At 36.9% G+C, this 11,588-nt stretch overlaps 1 protein-coding gene across 1 annotated transcript in view; it reads left to right on the forward strand.

Annotated features, from left to right (window-relative positions):
• Positions 1-11,588, forward strand: part of LOC107084672 (ryanodine receptor 2-like) — a 99,917-nt gene that overhangs the window by 8,401 nt on the left and 79,928 nt on the right. The window contains exons 8-20 of the mRNA XM_015374604.1: positions 1,305-1,401; positions 1,485-1,559; positions 1,672-1,828; positions 2,028-2,189; positions 2,270-2,391; positions 3,242-3,425; positions 3,506-3,641; positions 3,783-3,878; positions 4,080-4,198; positions 5,508-5,641; positions 7,604-7,845; positions 10,640-10,832; positions 11,036-11,255. Of these exons, the coding sequence (XP_015230090.1) occupies positions 1,305-1,401; positions 1,485-1,559; positions 1,672-1,828; positions 2,028-2,189; positions 2,270-2,391; positions 3,242-3,425; positions 3,506-3,641; positions 3,783-3,878; positions 4,080-4,198; positions 5,508-5,641; positions 7,604-7,845; positions 10,640-10,832; positions 11,036-11,255 (1,937 nt within the window). The remainder of the gene's footprint in view (positions 1-1,304; positions 1,402-1,484; positions 1,560-1,671; positions 1,829-2,027; positions 2,190-2,269; positions 2,392-3,241; positions 3,426-3,505; positions 3,642-3,782; positions 3,879-4,079; positions 4,199-5,507; positions 5,642-7,603; positions 7,846-10,639; positions 10,833-11,035; positions 11,256-11,588) is intronic.

An 11,588-nucleotide genomic window follows, 5' to 3' on the forward strand; every position in this document is an offset into this window, starting at 1 on the left:
ACAAATCTGCGGCAACTGTGTGATTCTATCATGTCAATATGGACCAAACTCCCTGAGGAATGCTTCCAGCACCTTGTTGAATCTATGCCACGAAGAATTGAGGCAGTTCTGAAGGCAAAAGGGGGTCCAACCCGTTACTTGCATGGGGTACCTAATAAAGTGGCCGGTGAGTGTACATGATAGTTTTTTGTATCATACTGTAAAATACAATGAGGTAAAATCATACGTTTTTTAAGCCTTTTTGTTTTTTAAATCTCAAAACACGAACATGACATACATGCTATAGATTTGTTTATAAAAGCTAATGTTCTGGTTGAATGACTGTGTTTTACAGTCATTCAACCAGAACATAAGCAATATTATCTGGGTGGGCCCCATATGAAGTCGCCACTGCTTCCGTAGACAACGACCTTAAATGTGCCCCATACATACACACTTCATCATTGTATCATTCTTCACCTTCACTAGACATGGATATATATTATATTCTGCTGTAAAAATTTTCATATTGGGCTACCTTCAGTTTAACAGCCCCCCTCCTCACCCACCCTCTCCATTCATCTCCTGGTCGCAATCTTTACTCACTGTAGCAGCAGCAACAGTCCACCTCTCCCTCTTCGGTTCTTTGACAGAACGTGTTTATTTTGGGAAGTTTATTCTGTTCTTCCAGCAGCTCTTCTTACTCGTTCTTTCCTGAAATCCGCTAAAGTACCTCATCTTGGTATCCATTGTCGCTAACACATTGTACGTAACGGTTATGACTTTAATCTACGCACTGGATTACCCATAATTCCAAGTCGTATTGTAAAAAATGAAATACCGAAATACATCTTTCCTTTAAGATCTTTTTGCAGTTTGAAACATATACGAGTGTATTTTTTACCAACTGTCTAATGAACTATACACAGCTATTAACATAGTAATTAAAAGTACCACTGTCCGCTTTGCTACTGGTGTCGTGTTTAAATGGCTCACCATCATGTTGAAATCTGGCATGTGTTGGGGTATAAATAAGGTCTGTTCAGTCAACCTAGTATCAGGTGGGTTATTACAAGAATTTTTTGCACCATTACTTCCGCAAAGAGACGTCCTAGTCCACAATTGTGTAGGGGGCCAACCAGGTGTCAGTGATGGGGCCCCTAAGAGGTTGGGGGCCCCTAAACACCTGCATACTCTGCTTACCTCTGCTTATGCCATTGGTGGTTCCGTCAGTTAATACTTAAAGCTTCAGTTGTGTTTAGATTTACTTTGTTAAGACAGCCATTCTTTATATATTGATGATGTAAAGTGTGTTTTTTTTTCAGGTTATTTAAAGGGGGGTGAAACATTGCGTCTGCTCCACAGCCACAGTGATGCCTGTCTCACTATTCCTTCTTCAGAGCATGAGGATGAGCTGCAAAGGTCCTTTGAAATTGCCTTTAAAAAATCAAGAAGAAAAAAAACAAACATTGTATGACTCTCTGACCATGCCTCTGTTTTTCTAGAGTAATGCATTATGAGATTGGATCGGTGTCTGGTCATGCACGGTCCCTCTGGAGGCTGGAAATTCTACGAGTTGCGTAAGTGAACACAAGATTTGAGGATTCTTTAACCTTTAAAAGAAACATATTTAGCTTTGCTTGTGAAAATGCTATGAGGAAGTTGTATCAGTTTGTTATCAACATTGTGTAGGTGGAGTGGGAGGCATACCTGCTGGGGTGAGCCTTTTAGATTGTGCCATGTAACAACTGGAAGGTACCTGGGTCTTACAGAGGAAAAAGGCTTGCACCTAGTCGATCGGGATAAAGCTGATATCAACACAACCTCTTTCTGCTTCAGATCATCAAAGGTCAGCATGATATTTAGAAGCACATTGGATGTTTCTAAGACAGTTTCACTGTTAGGCATCAATTATTTTCCACTTGAAAGTGTACGACAAACATATATAAATTATTAAAAGTAGCACATTCCAGTAGATGACTTTAAAATACTGATAAAATACAGTTTATAGTTTATGACTAATTGATCAGAATTGTAATTGTGGGCAGGAAAAACTTGATGCTGGCAAAAAGACAGATACTGATGGTATGGGAATCCCAGAAATCAAGTATGGAGACTCCATGTGTTATGTTCAGCATCTGGACTCAGGACTGTGGTTAACCTATCAAGCTGCAGATGCCAAGTGCCGCTTGGGTGGGAATCTGCGCAAGGTAAAACATTAGACTCCTTGGTTTCCTTTTCTTTTACTGCACTTTTGAATGGATTCTAACTACAAATGATTTGTTTTCAGGCTATTTTGCACAGCGAGGGTCACATGGATGATGGGCTGACACTGTCTCGATCTCAGAGAGAAGAATCTCACACTGCCAGACTCATCCGGAATGCTATCTTTTTGTTTACTCACTTCATAAGGTACTTGGTGCTTGGTCAAGTCATTCGGTTTTATAAGAATATAGAGCACAGAAAGTCATTCTTCATTGAGGTTTGAAGCTGTTCAGTGGATTAAGTTATTTTTTATGAATTGACTGCAGGTTTAGAAAGGAGTATGCTTATTGGATTAAATTAAGTAGGTATGATTTTCTGGTATGACGGTACAGGCATGCTTGGATGACCACATTTCCTTCCATGAGCTTTATCCCATCTCCTATCACATTTTTCAACTGTGTACAACAAAGTTAAAGTCATGAGTAAAAAGAATTGTAAATTTTAGATTCCTTTTACCTTAGTAAATAATAAAATTAGTCTTGTAAATTTCAGTACCAAATCTAATCAAACAATTAATGAAAAACTCAAAGGGTCACAAAAGAATCCCTTTAAAGCACTGCAGGTCTGCTACATGAGCTTGAGCTTATGTAGGAGACAATGATTTAAAGCGCGTGAGAAAGTCCACCTCTGATTGGCTGATATTCAATTAAGATGTTGTTTCATGATTGTTTATTCTCTAAAACCCTCTAAAAGTGGTACAAGACTGATCAACAGTTATTCTAAATGCCTAATAGCAATTGTTTCCTCAGAGGTTGTTGAAGTCGCTTATTATGGGGGATTGATTTTTCGTACACAGGTTGATTTCTTTGATGATCTGAAACAATATGACAAATGTAATAAAGCCAAAACATCTGGGCACTTTCTGCAGTACTGTAAAACATGATTAATACACCTTATTTAAAATATAGAAACTAAAATGTTTCGTCTAATTTTTATCAAATTTTCTTTTAGAAGATGAATGGATGTACCTTTAAAATACGTCTTCCCTTTCCTTTAGGAACCTCGATGGTTTTAATCATGATGGAAACCTTTCCTCAGTCAGCCTGCCAATGAAGACAGTGATATGCAGCCTCCAGGATCTCATCAAGTACTTCCAGACACCATGTGGGGAACAAAGCCATGAAGAAAAGCAGAAAAAGATTGCTGCTCTTAAGAAACGCCAGAACATGTTTAAAGAAGAGGTAGGAATGGTGGAAATCAAACTGCGTTTGCTGTTTTGTTTATCAGAAGAACCAAAAATTGCCCTCTTTGTTCTTCTCAGGGTGTGATAGATCTGGTCTTGGACTGCATTGATCATCTACACCATTATAGTAGTGCCTCTTATTTTGCCGAGGCTACTCAGTGTGATGCTGGAGAGCGGTGGGAGGCCGTAATCAGCCTGTTCTATGAGTTACTGGGTAAGAATACCAAAATATTCATTCATTAACAGCTGGTTTGACTTAAATGTTTCTAAGCCAACCAGATAACCTTTTTTCTGCCCGGTATGCACATGTCTCTCAATAGTTCTCTCAGAATGTCTGACTTTATTTTATCTTTAGCTTCTTTGATCCGGGGAAACCGTGGAAACTGTGCTCATTTCGCAAGCTCTGTTGACTGGCTGATAGGCAGACTAGACCATCTAGAAGCATCTTCCGGTTGGTTTGATACTAATGTTTCAATTTTCACAAATTGTTCTTAATAGGAATGAAAATTACCTATTTAGATTGTGCCATTGCAAAGGACTGATTTTCCAACTCCTACCATTTTCTTCTGTCCTTTGTATATTATTTTATTATAAAAACACAGATTATAAAACAGCAGTTCTATGATATACCAATGTTCTTTTCCATTTCCAGGAGTCTTGGAAGTTCTGCACTGTGTTCTAGTAGAGAGTCCCGAGGCCATAACTGTCATAAAAAGTGGACACGTTCAGGCTATTATCTCTTTTCTGGAAAAGCATGGACGGAACCACAAGGTATACAACTTTATGTTTTCTTTTTGCTTTGAATAAAAATCAAGATTATTTGTCTTAGAAAAAAGAGAAGCTGTTAAGTTATTGTATAATCATGTTTAATTAGGTAGTTAAATGTCACACTGTAAAAAAAATGATTCAATTAAAACGCATTGTTATAGATCTGCAGCAAGTGTTGCCGTTGTTTGAATGATACTGGAAAAGAAGCTCCACTAAAACCCTGACTGAAAGGGTCTACTTTGGTCACATGAGGGGGGATTTTAAATATAATTTAAACAGCCTTAAAACTTAAAATTGGATCATCAATGAACAATTCAACAGAGTTATGATGTAAGCCAAATATCAAAAGCCTAGAGATAAGAAACCCGAAGGGTAAACTGAGGGGATCATAATGCAGGAGCCACAACCATGGATGGTCTATGAAGAATACATGCAAGAGGAAAGATCGTACATCCTTCTTTCTATAAGATCTCACCCTGTGAAAAACCATGTGAGTGCTGTCTTTTTGGGGAAAAAAGCAGTGTTACAAAAGCACATGTGCTAAATGCAGTTGCATTGATAATCTTATTGAAATACTTATTCTAAAATTTAGTAGGGCCGAAAAAATTAATTAAATTAATCGTGATTAAAGGATTATTTCAATAATCGCAACTACTTTAGTGGATTAATCAAGTTTTAGAGTAAAGAGACTCTGAAACACGTCTTCAGCTGACAGAGCAACCACTTTGAGAAGTAATTATACCAAAATTGTAAAAAATATATACATAAATATTTAGCATTTTACATGTAAAAAACTTTTTAATCTTTCAATATGCTCCATCCAGAACTCCACAAGGGGAAGCGTTTTATTTTCACCTGGTTTAATTCTGTAAAAAATCTTCTTTAAGGAACCTTTTGCTATCCCATTATTAATTGATCAATAGAAAAAAATTATCGACAGATTAATCGATTAGCAAAACACTGCATTATCAGTTGTAGCCCTAAAATGTAGGCTTTCTTTCTACACTAAATACATTTTGGATTTTTTTATCTTAAGATTCATATATTCCATTATGATGCTAAAAAAAGTTTATTCTATGTCTACCTTACAATTCTTTATCTGCAGTGCCAGTAACCATAGATAGAGATCTAAGCATTGACAAAAGTAGAACAGGCAAACATAATATTTTTGTAGCTTGTTAAACAAAATTCCCAAAGGTCTTGTGCTGTTATTTGTTTAAACATACTGTAAGAGTATTTAAAGTATTGGAAAGCAACTTTAAGATTAACCATTGATCTTTGGCCAGAATCATTTGGACGGGTTGTGTTGCAGGTGCTGGAGGTGCTGTGCTCACTGTGTGCGTGCCATGGCGTAGCCGTGCGCTCCAATCAGAACCTCATCTGTGACAACTTGCTGCCAGACAGAGATTTGCTACTTCAAACACGACTCACTAATCAGGTCACCAGGTACTCCAGACAGGTTTCCTTCAAATAAGACTTGATTTATAAGTGTTGTTTCAGTCCGTCCTTTGTCTGTGTGTTCTCTCCTGTTAACCCAGACCTGCCCTAAATTCCCCTACATTTAGACTTCTTTGAAGTTTTGTCAGTTTGTCTCATTTAAAGCTCACAAAACTAAAAGAGGATTTTAGCTATAACAATTTTTCAGTTAAAAAAGATGCATCTCGATAATAATCATATTAGTCTTTATTCTTTTTCTTTAAAAATTTTATATAATCACCCTTTCTTCATGGTATATTTGGTGCTTTTTAGCATGCCGAAGATTTCCTCATATTATAGAACCTTTTTTTTTAGGTTTATGTTCATCTTATTTTCTCTTGAACAGGACACTCTTACAGTAGAGGTTTGCATTTATTGAAATTTAATCTTGATTTTAATTTTGGCACTAAATCATCACAAGAACAAAGAGATAATTTTGCTACATTCTACTTTGCAAGCATAACTGGAATGTAAGTTCATTTGCAATTCAATGAGTTATTATAATTAACGATTGTAATGCTGATTATGTTTCTATAATTAAGTAGCCCTAGATCAGGTGTGTTTCAAGTGTTAATCCTAACCTATTACAGTGGGACATTGGTGTAGATATTTGCTCCCTGAGGTGGTATGAGTCATCTCAGTTACTCTTTGGACACTTTCAAATCAGTTTCATCATCTTTCATGTTTTTCCTGTTCTTCCTTTTAAATGCTTGACCTGCTGCACCAGTCTGATGTTGGGGAAAGTGTCCTTTTTTTCCCTTTTTCCTTTGAGTTATGTGACGTTTGAGTTTCCTCCTTTCCTTCGTATTTTCATCAGTCACTTGGGAGTTTTGTTTACAATTATTTTATATGTGATTATAATTTTTTTCTGAAAATATCTTTGTCTGTTATGTTCTGACTTCATCCTTTAACATTTTTATGAAGAAATATCTTAATTCATTTCAATTCAATAATACTTTACTAATCCCAAACGGAGATTCAGTATGGATTTGTATGAAAAAAGCAACTTTTTAGTTGTGTTAAAGCAATCTTTATATTTAAAAAAAAAAAATTAAAAGAGCTCAAATAGCTGTACAATTAGAATTTGAATGGCGCAGTTTGTCTTTGTCATTGAAATTTTAAACAGCTTTTATTGTCTTACGATTTTACACTAGATGAAGTTGAGTTTTTAATTGAAGTCAGATAATTGGAGAATTTCAGAAACTGTGTGACTGGCCTAAACATATATACTCTGACTCATGATTTTGTCTTGGTGCCTACAATTATCTATAGAAGATACCAACATAGCTATTTTTTACAAATTATATTTCAAAATACTCCTGCAACGAAAATAATTAAATGTTAGGTCCTGTTTTCAGTCAATTTAACTGTTTCATCCCCTGCATGAGCTTGATCTTTTTCACAAGAAAAAAATATATATAATTCAAATGCTGCTCTGCTTTTAAACAATGACTGCTAATTTACCTCCAGCTTGGAGGAATATGGACAACTTGTGGTGCTGAGGTAACACTTTAAGCTATACAATACTTACACTGACAGGTAGAAACAAACAGGAACCAGGGAGTAAAAAACAAGCATATGCAAAACAAATATATTCACATAGAAGTAGATGGTAGCCTCACAGAAACTTTCTTTTTATAGAAAAAAGAAACATTACATAATTTACTTTAACATGATTTGAGTTGAAGATATTTTAGATGGAAAAAATCTGCCTTTCTCATAACTGGGGAGAGGGCTACAGTACCATGAAGAAGGCAGAATAATAGAACTCAAAAGTGTTAAAATTCAAGCCAGCAATATAAATCTTAAGAATGTCATGTTGGTAGTGCTACTGGTACTTGTTACATGCACTTGAATTATGTATTTATGAATAAAAGTTTTTAAATAAATGCTCCTTATCTTTTGTCCTCCTTCTTGCACGACTCCACACAGCATGAGACCGAACATCTTCCTTGCTATGGGAGACACGTCAGCTCAGCACCGGAGGTGGTACTACGAGTTGGTCATAGATCAGGCTGAGCCATTTCTCACAGCTGAACCAACACACCTGCGTGTTGGCTGGGCCTTCACCAAAGGCTACCTGCCTAGGCCCACAGGAGGAGAAGGATGGGGGGGCAACGGAGTAGGAGATGATCTCTACTCGTTTGGTTTTGATGGGCTACACCTGTGGTCAGGTAAGGAGGAGATCAAACCTGAGACAGAGTTTTCATTTACAGTTCTGTAACATGTGCATCCAAGAGGGATAGGTTATCATTTGTAGGTTAATCTTGGTTGGTAATTGTTTTCAAAAAAGGAACTCATGTAGGTTTGGTATAAAAGTTAGGCTATTTTTGTAATTAAAAATCACTTAGGTTTGGATTTGGATTTCCCAATAAATAAAATAAAATTTAAAATCTATCTTATTGACCTAGTGGGTTGGAGCAGTACACATGTGCTCTGAGAAGGTTGCAAGTTCCCGGTTTGATCTCCACAGTCTGCACTCTGGGTCCCTGAGCAATACTCTTAACCTTTACTGCTCCCCGGGCGCTGCACAATGGCTGCCCACTACTCCCCAAGGAGATGGGTTAAATGCACAGAGTTAATTTCTCTAATGTGAGATCAATAAGGTTAAATTATTATTGATATATTGCAACTAGTGTTGTACCGATACCTATACCAGTATTGGGCAGGGCCCCGATTCAGCACTAAAATGGTGGTATCGGTATAGGCGAGTACCAACAAATAGGGCACAGATTCCATTTTGAGAGCCATAAATTTATTCAACTATTGTCACCCATTCCAGGTAGGCAATAAAAAGTTCTATTGGATTGACTTTGTATTAGTCTTTTTTCCTGCTTCACAAAGGTAGACAGCAGCTTGACAAAGCCATGATGGCATTTTTTTTTTTTACATCCAAGTAGTATGCAGTTCTTCATATATACACAAACACATCAATTTCAAACAGATGGTATCGGTATGGTATCGGCCAATACTGCACAGCCAGGAATCGGTTTGGGGGCCAAAGAAATGGCATCGGCCAACACTAATAGCAACACTTTAACAGTTTTATAGGAGGTTTGTCAAGATTAAAAGAGCATGGGAACTCAAATCAGCTTCTCAATGTCAGTTTGTGGTTTTGGGTATGGAGAGTAGTAGAGCTAGAAGACTTAAGAGGTTTAAATAGCAAATTTCCAACAGTTTCAGTTACATCCAGTATGACTAAATGTTAAAAGAAAGGCATCAGAGTTAAAAGGTGATGCTTTGGTGCTAAGCCATTCAGTAGTTTATTTTTTACATACTGTAAATACATTTCTAAGTGAATCACATAGTTCTTTTGATTTTTAGTCTTGCAGGATGTCAAAACCAAAGTCTAAGTCTCCCACAATAATTAGGTATTCTTAATCAGCAGCTATCATAAAAAAAAGGCCATTAAACTCATTTATAAAGTTTGTTTTGGACTTAGGAAGTCTGTAGATATTCAAGAACATGGCTCAAGCTGGGCTCGTTACCTGATGTGCCAAATATTCAAGAGTCCAAATTGCCCAGAAGTATTGTTTTACCCTTGGTGAATCAGTAAATGAAGAGGCCAGAACTCCACTTTTTCTTTGCTGTCTGCCCACAACTGTAGTTCAGAACTTTGTGTGAAAAAAATTGAACGATCCATAAAGCCAGTTTATGACTTAGTGGCTGATAACATCTCTGTTCCTGGCTGCACCTGGCAATTTATGGTGTTTAAATATGGTTGTTTATTACTATTTCCTTTCCGTTTATCTTTTTTTTTCAGCCACTTATTGGCACAGTTATTTTACAACTGGGCTGCACAGTTGAGCAGTTCATATCGTTGTTGCCTTGTAGCAAGAAGGTAAAGAATCGATCCAGACATGGGACCGGATGCTTTTGCATGAGGTTTGCTTGTTCTACCTGTGCTTACCTGGATTCTGTCCAGGTACTCCCACCAGTGCTTTTTACCTAGTGTTGGAAAGCATTAAAATTAGATTGATTGGTGACCCTTAATTGGCCTTAGGGGCGAGTGTGTAAGTGTCCATGGTTGTGTGTCTAGTTGTTGCTGTGTGACCTGGACTGCTGATCTGTAGAAGGTGTACTCTGACTGTTGGAGATTGGCACCAGCCCCCTGTGACCCAGGTGGATAGATATATGGATTTGATATTCTTGTATAATGCATTCCTTTCCTTTTTATTGCCTTGATCTTTTGTGGATTACCGTCATTGTAGACAGTAATCATCTCTGTCTGCTCAAAAGCAGACAGAGACAGAGTTTCTGATAATTTAGTATGAAATACATGACATTTCGTATATATTTCTTTAAAAAAATTATATCTTTAATTATTACAAAATTCTGTTATCAAAATGTAGAGGAAACGTAAATGGGGGGGGGCAATATCATCAAAACATGAGACAGATGACAGAATGTGATTGTTGTTGGGAGTGTTGGCCTAGTGGTTAGAGAAGTGCATTTGTGCTCTTAGAAGGATGCAAATACCTGATTTGATCCCCACAGCCTGCATTCTTGATCCTTGAACAAGACCCTCAACCCCACACTGCTCCCCGGGCAGTGAACAGTGGCAGCCCTCTGCTACCAAAGGGAATGGGTTAAATTTAGAGGTAAATTTCTCAAATTTGAGATCATTAAAGTTAAATTATTTTTTATTATTTTTTACTTTTTGGACTGAATTACACAAAGCATGCATCAGTGAGAGAAATCAGTAGTAATTCCAGAGAAGTGAGTGTTATGAGTGCAACTGCAATTTTTTTTGTCAGAAGTGATATTGGTTTATGAAACATTATCTGGCTGAGAAACAGGAACTGCAGCATAGAAGTGTTTATTGCCCATTAAAATTTATGCAAATGGCGCAATAATGGCTTGATATTATGTACATCTTCTGTTTCGTCTTTGTCAGCTGTATGACAGAAATGCTGCTTCATTTTCATCTAGCATTTTAAGTGACTTGTTTCTGCCTCCAATATTCAGGTTGTGTGGGCCGTAAAGTCAGTTCCCCCTTTTCTCACCTGCTGAAAGATAATGATGTAGTGAGTTGCTGTCTTGACCTCACGGTTCCATGCATCTCCTTTCGGGTCAATGGTCTGCCTGTACAGGGCATGTTAGAGAACTTCCATGCTAATGGACTTTTGTATCCTGTGGTCAGCTTCTCAGCTGGAGTCAGGTGAGCAGTGTTAAAGTAATTTAACTAATATATTTGCTTCTCTTTTGATCCTATTTAACATTATGTGTTTTCACGTTATGCCTTTATTATGATTCTTTGTTTATAATAAGGTCTCAAAACCTTTTAAAGCCACTGACTATAATACATTTTGTTTTGTTTGATGAAAATTTCTAAATCCTATCTTGTCCTTTTTCTGAAATCAGAGTTCGTTTTCTGTTCGGTGGGGTAAATGGGGAGTTTCGCTTCCTGCCCCCTCCCGGCTATGCTTCATGCTCTGAGGCTCTTCTCCCAAAAGTCAAGCTGAAGGTAGAGCCATGTCAGAAATACATCTCAGACTGTGAAGAGGGGAAAAAAGAGCTCTTTGGCCCGGCTGTGCCGATCACTCCAGTAACCTTTACTCCCACTCCAGTAGACATAAGCAAGGTAAGCTTTATTACACAAAAGCATATTTCTATCAAGATAAAATTGGACATCTTTTTACTGACAATATTGTAAACATTTGTATTTGTGCCAAATTTGAATAAGCTAATTTGCATGTAAGCTAATTACAGATCTGCTTCATGGGTTATAACACTGCATGTGAACAGTTTTTTAAGGTGCAGTGATTTACAACATACATATTTGATATTTTTTTATCATTATGAATGGGATGTTCATGTTCAAATTTAATTTTGACTTTTAAAATCCTCAATTTATTAAAATTATACATAACCGTTAGTTGTATATATATATATATATAAAACATACACGTTATAT

This window comes from Cyprinodon variegatus, unplaced genomic scaffold, assembly GCF_000732505.1.
Source record: "Cyprinodon variegatus isolate N-32 unplaced genomic scaffold, C_variegatus-1.0 Scaffold106, whole genome shotgun sequence".
In the NCBI taxonomy this organism is placed as follows: Eukaryota; Metazoa; Chordata; class Actinopteri; order Cyprinodontiformes; family Cyprinodontidae; genus Cyprinodon; species Cyprinodon variegatus.